This window comes from Drosophila erecta, unplaced genomic scaffold, assembly GCF_003286155.1.
Source record: "Drosophila erecta strain 14021-0224.00,06,07 unplaced genomic scaffold, DereRS2 tig00000021-arrow-pilon, whole genome shotgun sequence".
Classification (NCBI taxonomy): domain Eukaryota; kingdom Metazoa; phylum Arthropoda; class Insecta; order Diptera; family Drosophilidae; genus Drosophila; species Drosophila erecta.
Genome location: NW_020825198.1, coordinates 19728256 through 19746144, shown reverse-complemented (window position 1 = coordinate 19746144; position 17889 = coordinate 19728256). Strand labels below are relative to the sequence as shown.

The 17889-nt window shown below is 45.7% G+C and overlaps 2 protein-coding genes across 4 annotated transcripts; both read left to right on the top strand.

The window, feature by feature from the left end:
* Nucleotides 1-499: 499 nt before the first annotated feature.
* On the top strand, nt 500-13735 carry LOC6545528 (protein Teyrha-meyrha). Of its 3 annotated transcripts, none has more exons than XM_001973334.3 (9): nt 500-899; nt 6630-6875; nt 6995-7148; nt 9932-10557; nt 10634-10792; nt 10918-11227; nt 11495-11768; nt 12811-13042; nt 13282-13735. In XM_001973334.3, exons 1-9 carry the CDS (start codon nt 783-785, stop codon nt 13555-13557), a joined length of 2394 nt encoding a protein of 797 aa, XP_001973370.1. In that variant the 5' UTR covers nt 500-782; the 3' UTR covers nt 13558-13735. The 3 variants fall into 3 exon arrangements, with proteins under 3 accessions (XP_001973370.1, XP_026833497.1, XP_015012975.1); XM_026977696.1 differs by having other exon boundaries at nt 6600-6875; nt 13286-13735; XM_015157489.2 differs by having other exon boundaries at nt 6600-6875; nt 12811-13099.
* An 896-nt stretch (nt 13736-14631) lies between these two features.
* On the top strand, nt 14632-17678 carry LOC6545527 (ornithine aminotransferase, mitochondrial). Its single transcript, XM_026976863.1, has 3 exons — nt 14632-15066; nt 16519-17333; nt 17401-17678. The coding sequence occupies exons 1-3, from the start codon at nt 14750-14752 to the stop codon at nt 17559-17561; spliced, it is 1293 nt and encodes a 430-aa protein (XP_026832664.1). The 5' UTR covers nt 14632-14749; the 3' UTR covers nt 17562-17678.
* The last annotated feature ends 211 nt before the right edge of the window (nt 17679-17889 follow it).

Genomic DNA, 17889 nt, shown 5'->3' with positions numbered 1-17889 from the left:
GAGACTACTTCCAAGATACTTTTGTCCGGGACAGTGTCCGAGAAACAACAACAAAATACCAAAGCCAAAAGTAAAAATGTTTCCCATACGGTTTATTTACACAAAATGTCAGAAGCTAACGGCCGCGGGAGGGGAGCTGATCGAGGGGGAAAATGGAAGAGGGGCAAGGAAATCCGGGGAGTGCCAGTACCAGTGCCAGTACCAGTTCGAGTGCGAGTACCAGGTGCTGGCAGACAAACAGGCGTTCAATGGCCAACGGATGGACAAACGCAACCATTTTGGAATAATAATGCAGCGGCAAAAGCAAAGAGGTGAGAACATAATGTAAGGCCCTGCCGCAGTGGGAGTGGGCGTGCGCCAGAGCGGGACGGCGAGAGCGCACCCGAACCGGTTGTGCTCGCTGGCCAATCAGAGGCCGCGAGGCGTTACGCGGCGACGCTGACGCCGACTGCGCAGCGACGAGGCTGGAGAAGAGGAAGCACACGGGCCGACAAACGGCAACTGGTTTCCATTTGGCCTCAGTTGGATTTCTGCAGCGCGTACGTGCGGGTGTTCTGTGTCGAGCGAGAGAGAGAGTTCAAGAGAGGAGAGCGAACGAGCTGTCAGCTGATCCGAGTTGCCGATTTACCGACGCGCAAATACAATTCCCAACCGATTATTGCCGATACCAAGTGATCTTTGCATGTGCCAACTCAAAACACAAGCGAAAGTGAGGTTATGAGTGCCCCCTAGTGCCAAATTAGTCTAAACCAAAACCAAAACAAAACACAAACGAGCTGCAGATGGAAAGCAACGCATTTGGCAGCAGCCATTTGCCGTCCCAAGCGCTCGTTGTCCTCTCGGAAGCCGCTTCCGGTCTGCACGAGGCTCTACGTGGACAACGTCCGTTTCCATCGAGAGTAAGTAGCGCCCAGAAACAGCCTCAGCCCAAACAATCCGGACAGCCTCTGATTGGAATCACCCAGCCGATCCCGATCGATTCCGATCGGACGGAGAGGGGACATATTTATGACAAATCATAAAGACTGGGGGCCGGTAGCCGAAATGCCGAAAGATGCCATAAATCAGCACACCGCTAGCCAGGCAGAGAATCGCGAAACTGCGGCCAAAAGCCAACAGCAAGCAAAACAATGCTGCATTGTAAAACAACAAGTCCAACCAGAAGTTCCAAGTGGACTCCAGTTGGAGATGCGGCTAGGGATGACAGCGTGATTGCCGATCAGGCACTCAATTAAGGATCCATTATGGAAAGAGAAAGTGGGGAGAAAGCAGTGAGAGCTCGTTTAGGTGCAGTGCATAAAGTGAGCTACCTTTTATGAAGAGGGATGCGCTGTAAATGAAGTTGTAGCAAGAAATTTGTACATACATATCTATAAAGAAAGTCACCCCTACTCCAGTTTATAATCATAACATATTTGTGTCGATTTATAAAATAATTTTTAAAAAATCTCCGTCTATGCCGAACTTGGGAACTGCATCAATATACACATATTTTCATTTTACAAAAATTTGATATTTACTACTCCATGTAGGGAAAATGCAGCTTTGTAAAACAAAGATAGAATTTTAATTAATTAATGAGTTTGCTTTATTATGATAAAATTTGTATAATATTTTGCTTAAAGCTAGCTTAAATTATATTAAATATTACAATTTATTGATTCAACGTTTTAAAGCAAGGAAAAAGAGGTACAAGCAGATGAACTTAGAACTATATTATAACTAATTTATCAACTAAAGAGCCAAAACTTCAGTAAAACTAACTTGGGCTAGTGAGTGAAGGATATGCTCGCACTTGGTTATGTGTAATAGACAAAGATAGAAGCTTCTTAGTGATCGATCGATATTTTTCAAATACAACTTCCGATGTTTTCAATACTTCCCACAAGTAGTGCCCTATCACGGTCGCATTTCCAATGCGGCAGTCAGTCAAGAGGCAGATTCAGAGAGTTCGTCGTCGCATTCCGATCGCGAATGCGTTTGCAAACGCCCCATTGTGTGTAGATTTTTGCGACGAACAGATTTATGATAGCTTCAATTCAGAACTGCGAGTCGGGCCTGATGGAAGTGGAAGTGGAAGCGGGCTGCAGTTAACTACTGGCCGGATCCCGATCCCGATCCCGATCCCTATGCCTAACCCGATCCTACAAGGCGAATCCCGGCCAGCTTCTGCTCATTCTGCTGCCTGTCATCATTGTAAACATGAGCAATGATCTTGACGCTGATGCTACAAATGATGAAGAACTCGGGCGCTGATGATGTTCGAGCAGTCCGCGTGGAGAAACTGGTTATTCCAACCAGAGCTGCAACCGAATAGGAGCATATCTCTACCCTGCATAGCATGGAGTAGCGTTAAGATATGTTAAACATGACAACAATATGTCCTCGGCGATCAGATGCGAGTTGGGTTGCAAGGAACCGCTTTTCGCTTCGGGAGACAGTGGAAACTGTCTGGCTTAGAAGGAGCACGTATTTACTTTGCATTTGAGGAATTCTCATCTTGAAACGGAACTCATATTGATACTTATCCAGTTTTATGCGCCCAAATGTCACTCAAATACTTGTGATACAGCCTGCTTCCAGAGCAAAGAGCCTTCTAAAGCAATATAAGCCTCATGTTTAAGGTTTTGGCCTTCGATGTCAGAACTCATTGCAATTTAAGGGATATCAAAACATTTTGTACTGTGTAATAGGGCTTTTGAAAAGTGCTAAAATGAGATTTAATCTTTCTTAACGGTTTAAACTCCATGACTAAGTATTAGTTTCCTCTGCTTTCTTGGCCATGTCTCTTCTTTCAGTGACTACTGGTTCTAAGGCCACTGCACAAGTCGCTTATGTAGCGTAATTTATGAAACCGATTATAATCGGGCATAGGGCAAACAATAAAAATTAATAAAAACAACCGAGCGAGCATATTAAAAGCCACGTCAAATGGTTTAATATGGGCCTGCTTCAGTGGACCCGCCTCCTCCTTGCCCACGGACCTTCACCTTCAACCACCAACCTGTCCGGGTGGGTGAAAGGCGGCGGATGCCCCATGGCAATTCCGTAACCCCGTCAGCAGCAGCAACAAAAGGTAAACAGAGTGACCCCTTCGAAAAATGGCAGTCAGTTGGCAGTTGGGCAAAGTTATGGGACTGCGGCGGGCCAGCATATGAAAAATAATTCATTTTTTGCCACTTATTACCACAAAGTATGAGTAGTTGGGTTGTGTATGTGCGAGTGTGTGCTGTATCTGTGTGTGTGTGTGACTGAGCCTAATTTAATTTACGGCAATTTATCAGGAAGGCAGCTAGGAACCAAGCAGCAAAATGCGGAGGCAGCGAGGCGTTACTACCAAGGGCAGTATTACGTCCCGATGCTCAGTGATAGTTGGCCAAGAGAATTCCAGCTGAGCGAGGAGCTGGGGAGGTGCTGAAATGGAAGATATCATGTTCCTTGCAACCGGTTTCCTGTTTAAAATGGGCGTATGAACCAACGAATTAAGAAATTATCATTCCATCGTGCTACAAATGCAGAAATGCAGTTAAGGAAGGTGTTGTTTTGAGTTGGCCACAACAACTTCCACTTCTCATAGCTTGTTTTGGGTTAAATCATTTGGACTACATCAAGAAATTGGAATAATCTGATGATGATTCGCATTAATAGGGCTTGATGCCTAGGAACAACCCCAAACTCGTTGCCAACTTAAGATGCTGATCTAATCGAATTCACCAAAAGCGTGCGCATCCTGGCATTTTTATCTATAATATAATATCTATATATTTTACCTTTTGCTGGCAAGGATGCGTTAAAATCTGGAGCACAAATTAGAATATTAACGCAACTTAAAAGACGCCCAAAGCTATGCTACACAATCCACTGGCACAGCAGCTTTCTGCTCCTTGAGTTCGCTCGTTTTGGCCAAGACGAACAGATTGAGGCCAGCAATAAACATTTAGTTTGCGAAAATTGGCAATTGCTAAACGTTTTTAGTGTTGCCAGCCGCTCTGCGGTTCGATTTGAGCCTCGTTTACTCCGTGTTAGTGCCACAAATTGAGATTTATTTGCGGTGTGCCGTGGAGGCCAAGTTGTTTGCTTTGCTCTGGGCCGTCTGCTGTCGCGTTCCGTGTTTTATGGCCAAGTTAAGCGGAATTGCCAATTGTATGTGGACAATTGCTATTTGCCACTCGCCGTCGTGTTGTTGTAATTAAGCTGTTATTGTTGTCGGCTGGTATGTGATGCAGCTGAGCGTTGCACTGGCCACTTTGAGGGTCGTGGCTAGCAGCCATAACTCAAGTGCTAAGGGCAAACAGTACGAATTTATGCAAATCTGGGCGCAGCCATCATCCCCCTCGCCGGATAAGGAATGTTCAAATTTGGGATAACAAATCACCCGCCCGGCGCTAATAGAAACGCAAACAAAGCGGGAGTAGCACCAAACCCCACCCAAACGAAGGGAAGGAGGAGCACCTGCTCCTGCACTGCAAAAAATGACAGTTCCATAGTGTGATCTCTCCAGTTCAGTTTCAGATCTAGACCTCATTAGTTAATTGTTCGAATGCCTTTGAATCCTGCATACTTTTAAGTGCTTTGTGTTTTAAAGTTGGAAACCCCCTGAGGAACCATTTAAACTTTCAGTGCAATATGGAAATTCGTAAATCAGAAGGTTTCCCTGAGTGCGGCATTTATTGCACTGATTAACGGGCATAAATCAGTGGGCGAAATTAAGGCTGAAAATTCTCCAGCTCGCTTTGTATTAAAAAGCCCTTTGGAATGGGAGTGCCAAGCGGCTGACCACTTCTGTTGGGGTTTCCGATTTCATCCCCGGACTGGGGACCACTGTGCAGACTTAGACGAAGTGCAACTCATGCGGTTGCAATACCCCATGCCCCCATCTCCCACTGACTTGCAACATTCGAGCCGATGAGCAGGGGATGCTGTGCCTGGTGATTATTCAGATCCGATGTGGCAACATATGCGGCGCAAGCTCGCCCCCATGAAGGTGCTAATTTCACTTGATAGTCCTTAATTTATTGGACTCGACTTGGGTGCAGCGTGTGACCAGGATTACGCTGGAAGTCAACGCGGCCATGGGACCAGATTAATCAACTGTCGAAGGTGGGATTTTGCGCAGTAATTAATGAGATTGATTTCCTACTATTCGATAGAAACATGTTCGCAAATCTGCAAAAATATTCCCAATTTTATGTTAAGCGATGATGGTTGTTTTGTTTCCCAAGCAGCACATCACCCAGTTATAAATATTCGTCAAGGATAATATTTGGATTAGATTTTAAATGGGATGGCCTAGAGTTTCCGGCAAAAATATTTGCCCCGTCATTTGCCGCACTTTTCGCCGTAAAATACTCCCCGGCAGACAAATTTGTATGTAAATTTTGCTATTCCCAAACTTTGCTGGGCGAGGGGTCGTTGGAGTGACAGGAGCGAGGGTGAGGGTTAATACTTGTCACACATGTCGCCGCCCATGTTCTACTCGTACGAGTATCTTGTCTGCGCCTCAATTTGTTGGGAACGCCGTGTGTCCTGTGGGTTAGCTGCCCCATTCCGCAGAGAACCCGCCCCCACTTCGCCCATGTCATTCAGCAGAGTCCTTGTGTGAGTTTCGGATCGGAGAAAGTCGGGGCATTTTTCTCGTTATTTCACACCCCATTGGAAGTGAGCTATCCGCACTTCCCCTTGGAACTGACACAGTTTATGGCAGTGTTCGATATCGTAATTCTAAAATCTCTCAATTTAACATTTATTTGTCGTAAATTAAACATTTTTCTGCACAACTCCCATCGATGCAAAACGACGACGCCCTTCTGCGCTGCTTCCCCCCCATTTTCTCCTGGGAAATGGGATTACGTATCGCACTTTTGCCGCTTTCCCAAACTTCTCGCCGCCGCATATGTTGCACATCCGAGTTCCAACATATCCACCTTCCATAATTGGCTAATTTTAACGCCGAGTCATGTAGCTACCATAATTTGTTGTGCGTTCCGATGCTTCGAGTCGAGTAATGCGCATATTTAGCGCTTGAATTATACGCTCACTTAACTTTTTAAACTCTCGATTTAGTTGGTTGGCTTTTCTGTCCATCTTTATTTGCGGATATACGAGTATATCTGGTAATTTGAAGATATTTTAGTTCAGCCACTGCGTAGATCATGTTTTAAGGGGCTCTTGAAATAAGAGAAGGTAAAATAGAACATTTACAAGATATATCGCAACGATTTAATGCTCCTCAACTACTTCTAAGTTAGGTAACGAATCCAACATCTTGATATATTGGCGTTTAGAGCCTTGGCTTCACTATGAAAACAGAAAATTACTTTTTGGCTAACAATAATATTAAAAGTACAGATACAGATAGCTAATATACAGATAGCTAAAGATATGAAATAAGTTGAAAATACTTTAAGCCGCAGAATTTAAGTTCTGATATTTTGTTGGATTGCGAAAAATTCCCCGAAAATGATTGCACTCATAAAGAGAAGAATTTCCTGCATACACCGCGCTACCGTACGAAACCCAGAAATATAAAATGATTGAAACTTGCTTTCGCCACGATTCTCAATACTTTCCCCATTTCTCTCCCCAACTGTGCTTCCTAGGTAATCCCTTTCGATTTCCCCCTCTTGCAGCTACCCGACGCCAAAGATCTGCACAACATGTCACTAGTCGGCAACTACTTCAATCCGCACCTGCTGCTCAACCACGGGATGCTGGTGGCCAACGGAGCGGCGGCGGCAGCGGCGGCGGCGGGAGCGGGACCGGCCAGCTACTTCGCCAGCGACCGCTCGCCGCTGGGCAAGCCGTCGGTGCTGACCAACTTCTCGCTGCCGTCGGCCTTCTCGCCGCCCAAGTACATCGGCATATCCCTGGACCAGGTGAGTTGGGTTGGGTTGGGTTGGGTTGGGTTGGGTTGCGGTAATCGGCGGGAGCTGATGATCGGAGCAAGATTGACACTTGTCATAATGGGATTTGCACTTCGATTTCCATCCGGCAGAATCTGTTCAATGGCAGCGAATCATTTCGCACGGATTCGGCCAGCCCCACATGCACATCCCACGAATCCATGGAGGGATCACAGGATTACGACGCCGTTGAAAAGGGTGAAAGTCCGCGCAGCAATAATTCTCAGGATCCCAGGGATTTGAGACGTAAGTAGGGTTGCTTGCACCGCATTTATTTATATAGCAAATTTACAGCCGCACAAAAAATTTGCATGTTTGCGATAAAAGGGAAAACTGAAAGTTCGGGCCCTTCGATCTCCCTTTTTGCTGATAAAAATCGCATCGCCGGGCGTATTTGTTTCAATTTTACTTTTGCCAAGCAATTTTAACGCTTCAGTAGGTTAACTTTGACTGGCAGGCGTAAGGACAGCGACAGGACCTCTCCTCCAACTCCAACTCCAGTGCAATTTGTTTTTTATTAGTTTTCTCGAGTCCAAATTCTCTATTTACCTTTCACCTGGGGGTTGTTCCTGCTTTTCCCTGAATTTCCATCCCAGGCTTTCCCAAATGTAGGCTAAACCGTCTCGTCTGCAAATGCGTTGCTAATTGGTCTAGTAAAGCTGATCGACTTAAGCGCCTTATGACAAAAAGCGGGCGGCAGCATATGAAAATGATAAATATGATGCAAATGAATAAAACAAATTCGGAATAAGCAGGGGCGGAGTTCCGAGAGGGTTTGATAGGGTTTCCTAAGGGTTAACATATATGAGCACTATAAAGTCATGATTACGTTTCATATGTGTTTATTGCTTACAATGTTTGTTTTCTTAACCATTAGTTAGCACGAGAAATAATGCAGGAACTTAGAAAGTTACATTTGTGCAATAAAAATAAATGTTAAATTTGTTTAATTATATCCACATGTCGCCCCCTTTCCCAACACCTCTGCCCAAAGCAGAGACAACTCTGTTTATCTTTAGGCCATTATTTGCCTTTCAGCTTAGGCCGGAAAACCAGTTTTCCCTCGCCACCCATACTCAACATGTGGATTTGTGTTTAACTTTTGGATCAGCGAGTAGTCGTGGATAGACAGGAGCGCCATAAATTAATTTCGATAAATAATGCACTTTTAATTAGCTGAACATCCATCAATGGGTTAAGCTAACTAGAGGTTAGCGGGGAACAGGCCAATTTAAGCCCGCTGCGGGGCAGAAGTCAAAAGGGCTGGCCAGAAATGAGCGGGCAGCGAAGGGTTAAGGCGGGGCTGTATGTCGTAAGTGTTTTAAATGGCACAAGGATACAAGGATGCAAGGATACGAGGACACTCGACTGTAGCGGGCCATTGAAATGTAACAGCAACCCCATTCCCAGCAGCCCGACCACTTGACTACAAAGTCAAACCGACCGCACATCCTTTCGGGCGGCTCGTGCTCGGCACACGAAGACGTCCTCCGGCGGCGGGCTAGCGGGCTAATTACTCATCCAGGACATTGTGGCAACTCTTCCAGCGGCATTGTGAAGCCACCCTCGAGATGCCATAATGTTTGCTCATTTATCGCCGGCTGGGGGACACACTTTTTCGGTTTGCTCTGCGATTCGGTCGCTCAAAGGATGCGCAAGTGTTGCGAATCGCTTTGATTGCATTGTTTGCCATTGTTATGACGAGCGGTATTATTACTAATACTATTACTTCTGCCCCGCGGTTTTTGTTCCCCGATGATGTATTATATCGAATGCACACTTGGAATTTTCATATTAATTTCTGTAATATTAATGGCGTCCGCACTGGCAGAAGTCATATTTCATCCGACGATATATGAAACGCCCATTTCTTGGACGGGGCGGATTATGAAATAGCATCGTCGAGCACGTGTCGCAAGTCGGGGTGGGGTGGGTGGTCATCGAACACGGACATGTTTGGCAGTTTAGTCATACATTTTGCATACTCCGAAAGTTTACCAAGAGATGTGACTCGAAGAAGTGATTATCATCATCAATAAGGAACTCTTGATTAAATCTTATGCAAAAGAGATTTCTTTTCTGTACAGTTTCAGTAAGAGTAACATGTAACAAGAGTAACATATAAAATGCATGCACCAAAAAGTGGAAAGATTCTGCTCATCTGCTGACTTCAAAAGCGAAGTTCAAAACTATCCTTAGTGGTAACCAGAAGTTGGGAGTTGGAGCACCGAACTGCCAGCTAATTTGCACCAAAGTCACGACTCGAATGTGTCTCCATTCAGGTTCAGCATATCCATTCGACTGTTGCTGATGGCAGCGGTTAACCGACATATTTTGTTGGCCAATAATTTAGAAGAATGTAAATAAAACTGTTGGCCGACTGCGCCTGTTCAGAGCATACTGCGATATGTTTATTGTAATATTATTTTAATTGCCGGCCGCCGTCACGTGCAGAACGGCGGACACATTTTGTTTGGTGGGTTTGCAGCAAACAGTTTGTATTTATTGTGGTTGCCGGTGGTTTACTCATTTTTTCGCCAGTGGCTGCCGAAATACGTGGGGTCGCCGTGTGTCTGACATCAGAAGTCCTGCAACGGAGTCCTGGGTTCCCATTGCCCTGATCCCCAATTGGTGGCAGCCAGATTCGCTTTGAGAATTACGAGCTCCAATTAATTTTCACCGATGTGCTGAAAAGAAGCATGCGGCAATTAGAAAATGCCTGGCAGATTTATTGGCTGGGAAAAGTGGGAAAGCTGCACTTGGAAAAATCTAAATCCGCGATTAATCGTGGTTAAATAATAATCACACTTCTACTTCATCATACTTAAAGGAAGCGAAAAATTGAGAAATTGTATAGTTTAGCAAACAAATTTACAATATTTTTAAAATTTAACGACACTGCCTAATATTTCTTTGAGTGCGCGCCAATCCAAGCCAGAATGTATTTCCATTTCTATTGTATCACCTCATGATTAATGATTGCGGACTTGACTGGAATTCAACGATGTCTTCTCTTCCCGCCCACACAGATCTGCATAATGCGGGGAAGAGCCACCCGGCACTGGCCACCTCCTCGTCGGCGTCCAGCTCCTCGTCCTCCTCCTGCTCCACCAGCAATCCGGCCATCAGCACGGCGACCAGCAGCGTTGCCGTTTCGATGGCCAGCCACCTGGCCGCCTCCTCGCCGCACCACCTCCCCCACACGCACGCCCACTCGCATCCGCATCCGCTGGCCCATCCGCACGCCCACAGCCACCACCACGTGGGTCACCATGTGGGCGCACCGCCGGTGTCCACGGCGGTGACGACGCACCACCACATGGCCCACTCCCATCCGCTGTCGCACCACCACGCCGCCCACCACGCGGCCTTGGCCAGTTTGAGCATGGCGGGTCTGCGGGCAGTTCCGGGTGGACTGAGCCTGGTCAGCGGGCTGCAGGCGGCAGCTGCCGGAGGAGCTATTCCCGAGATGTGCCCCGTTTGCGGACTTAAGCTGAGCGCCGAGGAGTGGCACACCCACTTCCTCACCGAACTGGACAGGCTCTACAAGCTGAGTGCGGGATTCGAGAGGGCCAGTCTGCAGGCCACCTACATGTTCGCTCCTCCGTGTCCCGCGCAGGAGAACGCCATTCGCACCAGTCACAACCGCTGGGAGGTGGGTGTTCCCCAGGAGCAACTCTGGTGCGAATCTAACTTGCATCTTCCCGTTTTCCGTTTTCCCGTTTTCCCAGACCTTCCAGAGAATAAGGAACAATCGCCAGAACCGCCTGAGACTCAAAGTTCGCAAGCGCAAGTACGGCGAAATGTACATGATGGAGAGTCTTTACTGTAGCAGTTGTCCGATCTGCAAGAGGAAGTACGCCTTGGAGACGGGGAAGATTCCTCCAGAGGTAAGTGCGAATAACTATCAGCCCTAAAATAAATGCAAAGTAAATGAGATAATAAAGTATCCAAATAAAATGGGAATAACTTCGCAGTATTAAAATAAACTCAATGAAATCCTTCCCATTTGCAGGACGACGCCAAGTCGCAGGAGGAGATCGAAACGGTGGATGTGGAGAGCTGCAACGACGAAGTGCCCGACTCTGGCTCGGAGCTAGCTGCCCCGGGATCGGGGTCATCCGCCACGGTGCTGCCGCCCTCCAGCATGCACAACAGCAACTCGCAGCCGGGCAAGCTGGACGGGATTCTCTACCGCACGGGCTGTGTGCTCGGCCAGAAGGATGCGCATCCCGACGAGCAGGACGTGAGCACCAATGTGGCCACGGCGAGCAGCAGCAGTTGGCCCGGCGAGGTCAACGCCCCAGCCCAGGCACATATCAGTGGTGGGTTTCCAATTTGCAGATTCCCAGGTTGAGAAAAGCTCAATATTGCTTGCATTCTTAGTTTTTGCCTTTTGAAATGTAACCTAAGCAGATAATAACTCTGATAAGAAACTGAAAAGATCCAATCCCAATATTTCAAGCCCCAAATCAGCGCTTAGATTCGGTTCATTTGATGCGTAGACATCCTTATCCTGGGAGCCTTATATTTATGTCCCGCAACTTGCGCCAATTCGTAATTATGAGTTTCCCCGTCCATCTAACCCCCAGTGAAAACCGTGAGCGAGCTGTCATCCACCACACATCACTACTACAACGCGGACTCCTGCGGCGTGGGCGTGAACGACACCAACAGCAGCAGCAGCACCCACAACAACAGCGGCGGCGGCAACAACAAGGATCTGATGATGGACACGGCCTCGTGCCAAAACGACAGTGACGAGGACGTGATTGTGGACGACGACGACCCCGTGAAGATGTCGGGCAAAGTCAACTACGGCAAGATTCAACGTCGCCAGGAGGAGCAGAACGTGGGCAGCAGCAGGTGAGATCCCAGTCCTTTAAGTTTAAGCAGCCACTTCTTAGAAAAACAGCCTAGACAACTTGTTTAAATGCACTGAAAGGCTTAACGATAATTATGGAATCAGGTGTTATTATTTTTATATAACTAAAGCTAAAGGTATTCAGCTTTAAATGCTTTCTTATGTATGTATGTACATACACATACATACATACATACATACACTAGTAGGCACAGTTATTTTGACGACATGTTATTTCGTGTTTCTCAGCACTCTTGGATCAGCAGCGTTGAAAGAGAGCGCAAAAGTTCATAAATAGCGGAATATTAACAGTTATGTGAATGCGAAATTATTCGTGGATTTGCTTTTGCATTCTCTTTCTGCTGATAAAAATGCATGCAGACAATGAATTTCACCACGGCATAATTATTTTGACGAAGCTTTTGTCCAGTTTGCCTCGCCAGTTTGAGCAACTATCGATCAAGTTTTTTGGAATATTGAACTTTGTTAACATATTGCATTATGAAAATACTTTAGTTGAAAGGAAATATATTGCGAAACGATGGTCAAAACGGCCGAATTAAGTTGTGTTGTTAGAGCTTCAATAGCAGCAAAGTTTGAAGCTGGTGTATCCGTGAAAGACATTGCAAATGAGTTAAAACTCTCGCGACAAACAGTGCACTGCCAAATAAATAAGTTTAAAGCATCCTAAATTTGCTGAAATACCCTTACTTTTTGAACAAATGGAGAGGCAAGGCTATATCACTTAAAAGCATAAGATTAACGACACAGAGGGATATTGATATAAATACGTTCGGAAAGTTCTAGTATTAATATAATATAATAATATATAATATAATATATTATATATATAATATTATATAATATAATATATTATATATAAAATATTATATAATATAATATATTATATATATAATATTATATAATATAAATAATGTAGGCCATAAAAGTCGGCTTTTCTTGCTAATATAAGCAAGTTCGACTGAACTTTGGAGTCCATGATGAAATGGGCAGGGTTTGTAATTTTCCCGCGCTCATTTCCAGATCCCTCGAGAACATCTCGCCTGTGGAGGAGCGACCGCGGTCGGAGCCGCAGGTGAGCAGCACCGAACCCGGACCCATGGACATATCGCACAACAACAACAACAACAATAACAACAACAGCAGCAGCAATAACAACAACAATCCGGCATCGAAATACCCGGAGAGCATGGAGAACAGCCTGTCGCAGTTGTCGTCGATGGGCGTGCCGGGATTAACGCAATTGGACACAAAGGTGGGGATTAGTTCGGATTTAAAACCGGACGATGAAAACAAATGTTTCATTTGTAAGGTAATTCCTCAGTTTGCTTCAGTTTTCACTTCACTTCGAGCACGATCTATGTACATTCACACCCGAGTACCCCTAACTCTCGCTTTCCCCTCCAGTAATTTCTACCAGTCCATGCACACTTATGCCGCAGCTCCCAATCTGCAATCTCTATAATTCGCCCCACTGTGCTTGTCTATTTCAAGACAGGCATAAAGGATCTCAACACGGATGCGTTCCTGCGCGGCCGCAACTTTTACTTCCACCAGAGCTGTGCCAACGTCATGAGCAGCTACCGGCTGAACAAGGAGCTGCTCAACCAGGCCCAGAATCAGCAGCGGGCGGCCGCCAACGGAAACGGAAGCGGCAGCGGGAACGGAAGTGGGATCGGGCTGGGGGATTCGATGGGCGCCACGGCAACGCCCCGCAGCCTCTCACCTGCCCAGTCTCCGCAGCAGAGTGTTTCCCAGGCCATGGAGTGAGCGGAGTGGAGGGATCGGAGGGGTCGAGCTGATAGTAGCAATCGGAGCGTGAATTTATTAAACTAATTAACAACATATTGTATTCGAGGTAGCTAATGCAGCGAGACGAGCAAAGCGATGTGGTTTATGGGGCATCCCCAAAGTAGGCAACACTTGCTCGGCTCTGCTGCCACGCCCCCCAAAAAAAGAGTATGGGATCCCAATGTTTTTGACCTGTATAAATTCTACATGTAACATTAATTTGCTTTCGTTCGAAATGGAATTGGTTCTGTGTAAAAGAATATTTTAGTGCAATTTTTGAGTTGCCTTCTCAACGGCCGTATTATATGATATCAGTATGTATGTATTCGTAGTTTCCCTGAACGTGCTATAATTGTTAAATGTTTGATTGATAACGAAGCAAACAATATACGATAAATGAGAAATAATTATCATCTCTAAGCAAACTAGTTGTAAATTCTTAAGCCCATAAATTATTTATGAGAAATCAAATAAATACGTGAAATTATTATGAGACGACTGGGTTGAGTGACGATGGTTTTACTAGCGGTAAGTAGTTAGGTCAGTTGTCAATTTTCAATAATAATAAGGCAACCGTTTTTCTTAACACAAGCAACTATGTAGCCGTTTGAATAAGTTAAATATGCATCGCAATTAATTGGAATTCAAACCAGAGCGAACGAAGATTTCCTCGACTATCAGATACCCGTTACTAGCTGAGTAATGCTAGGGCAGAATTTGGAAATATTTTCAGCATAAAATGTTTGGGAGCACCACTTTCCTCATTGAATCCAATTATAATGATGGGACTGATAAAGCTTTAAGCTCTATCAATTGGGCAGTGGAAATTTTTAATCTGATTACAATTTGCCAACAGAAGCATAAATATGAAGAGAGACCATAGCTCGTGTTCATCAGGTATCAGGTGCAAAAAGGTGTACAAGTGCATCCGAGACGTATGAACTGTGTGTACCTGCGGTGTAATAAGATAGGGCAGGAGTGATGTCAGAGCGTATACCCTATACACCACATTGCTGCAGAGAGAAGCAAGCTTCCATGGGGTTCTCCACAGTTCTCTGCGGCTATAAAAAGCACCCGCCCTCGAGCAGCGGACTTTCAGTTAGCATCAGCGGCGATCCGCGAGTACCAGTGCCACACAAGTGCCCCATCGATCCGAGAAACCATCGCCACAATGTTCTCCAAGCTATCCGCGCGGGGGATCGCCACCCGCATGAGCTTTTTGGCCCAGAAGACAGCTGCCCAGGAGACCACCGCCCCCGGATCCCGATCCGAAGCCGTTTACGCTAGGGAGAACAAGTACGGCGCCCACAACTACCACCCCCTGCCGGTGGCCCTGACCAAGGGCGAGGGCGTCTTCGTCTGGGACGTGGAGGGCAAGCGCTACTTCGACTACCTGAGTGCCTACTCGGCGGTCAACCAGGGCCACTGCCATCCCAAGATCGTCGGCGCCCTCACCGAACAGGCCTCCAAGTTGGCCTTGACCTCGCGGTAAGTGGACGGGCAGTTAGATGTGAATACAATCGGAGAACAAAGACGTGCCCCCTGCAAAATTATCGTGTCCGTGCTTTATCAGTAGTGCTTGTATATGTGCATTTAGGGTGGACCTTGTTCCACACATTTGGTGGTACCTAATGTACATATTGTGCGTCTAAATTAATGATGTCCCACCAGGCGTATGCGCAATTTAATTAGAAGTTAGCTGAATCTAATGATGTGCCGCTTTTCTTTTATATTTTAAAAATCTAAAAGTGATTTGGAGGGATCACTGGATTTGTGTAGAATTCGTTAAAAATGCTAATAAATTGTGTCTTCCTTCTGTTTCCAACTGAACATAAACTCAATTTTGTCAATTATTTAATAACTTTTCGGCAGAATGCTAATAAAACTTGCAGATAGGGAAGCGACTGTCGCCGATGTTATTTTAATACGTCTGGACAAGATTACAGAGGCTATAAATACGGTTTCCGGATTGTTAAAGTACATTTCGAAAGCAACTGCTTATTTGCAAGTTGTCATGCGATGTATTAAGGTTTTTCTAGACCATTTGAAAGCTTACAATTGGAAACACGCAGCATTTGTTTATGTTTTTGCCATATATACATTTCTGACTGTGATAACCCCCCATGAAGTGCCTGCAATCTTATCAGCAGCTAGTAGACACATATGCACTCGTAAACACTCGCTGGTCTGTGTGATTCTACATTTGTCAGAGGAAATTCATTTAATTATTGTAGTGTACTTGAGGCTTTAATCCTGATGCCGGTTTTATTTGGTTTCTTTTGGGTTGCCAGGGCCAGATTGTCAGGTTGAGTGGGGCTATAAAGTCAAAGAGGTTCGCTGATAACTAATCGGGGATCGATGACTTGTTATTGTTTGTTGCGATTTCTAAATTTGGAGCTCGGTGGGCAATGATAAGCAAATAGGGAGTGGAAAAGTATTAGCGGTTTATTTTTGGATGAGATGGTTATTGGCCTACATTGAATGACATATTTTGTAGCCTGAACAAAAGTCAGGCAATTTATCTAGAGTGAAATGATACGCCTTATAAACGAAATAGAAAGTAATAAAGCATCAAAACAGCTAACTAGTTCAAAATCAATAAGATATGTTTCCTATATATACACACACTGATTTCGATTAAAATACAAATATGGAAATAGGATTCAACAATTATATTTAATTTAAGGATTTTATAACAAGTTACATATATTTTATATTAGTCCAAGCTGCACTTGATTTCCTAACACAATTACTATTAAATGAGTATGGGAATCTACTTTATTGCTTGAAATTTCAAACTCAATGTGAAGGATAGTAATTATTTAATTAATTATGATTTTTTGAAATGTTTGCTTGAAATTTGAAACTCAATGTGAAGATTAGTAATTATTCAATTAATTATTATTTTTTGAATATCCTTTTTCGTTTTCCTGTGCGCAGGGCATTCTACTCGGACGTCCTTGGGGAGTACGAGGAGTACGTGACCAAGCTCTTTGGCTTCGACAAAGTGCTGCCCATGAACACGGGCGTCGAGGGCGGAGAAACCGCCTGTAAGTTGGCCCGCAAGTGGGGCTACCTGGAGAAGAAGATACCGGCCAACCAGGCCAAGATCATCTTCGCGCGCAACAACTTCTGGGGCCGCACCCTGTCGGCGGTGTCCGCCTCCAGCGATCCCAGCAGCTTCGAGGGATTCGGACCCTTCATGCCCGGATTCGAGCTGATTGAGTACGACAATGTGTCAGCTCTCGAGGAGTCGCTCAAGGATCCCAATGTGTGCGCCTTCATGGTGGAGCCCATTCAGGGAGAGGCTGGCGTGGTGGTGCCCAGTGATGGCTATCTGAAGAAAGTGCGCGAGCTGTGCTCCAAGTACAATGTCCTCTGGATTGCCGATGAAGTGCAGACAGGACTGGCCAGAACTGGAAAGCTGCTGGCCGTGAACTACGAGCAGGTTCAGCCCGACATTCTGATCCTGGGTAAAGCCCTGTCCGGCGGAATGTATCCAGTGTCGGCGGTTCTCTGCAACGACCAGGTGATGCTGTGCATCAAGCCGGGTGAGCACGGATCCACCTACGGAGGAAACCCCCTGGGCTGCCGAGTGGCCATGGCCGCCTTGGAGGTTCTGCAGGAGGAGAAGCTGGCGGAGAACGCCTTCAAAATGGGCGAGCTCCTGCGCGGCGAGTTGTCCACGCTGCCCCAGGATGTGGTTTCGGTGGTGCGCGGCAAGGGTCTGCTCAACGCCATCGTTATCAACCAGAGTAGGTTCCATTACTTGTGCACGAGTAATCCCCATGTAATCCCCATGTAATCCACGTACTTTTACAGAGTTCGATGCCTGGGAGGTGTGCCTGAAGCTGAAGCAGAATGGACTCCTGGCCAAGCCCACCCATGGCGACATCATTCGATTCGCTCCTCCGCTGATCATCAATGAGACTCAAATGCGCGAGAGCATCGACATTATCAGGAAGACCATTCTGTCCATGTAGACTTTGGGGTTCTTGACCACAGCTCATACGAGTATATAGCGAACAGAATATAGCGTTAACAGAATGTACATTAAGTTTTGTGGAAGTCTGAAATAAAATACACCTTTAATATTTTTATACCAGTAAGAAAAGCAATATTTTGGCAATCGAGTGCCATAGCTGAACGTTCTCCATTAAATGCTTTGCAACTTTTTACATAGAATGCCCAGATATGGGCTTATGCTGCTTGTATTCCTATGAAGAGGCTGCATCTTTTGGGGGAAACATTCCTTATAAAGCTAGAACCCGCTTGCCCCTCCAACCGCCACATCGGCGGCAACTGTGACAC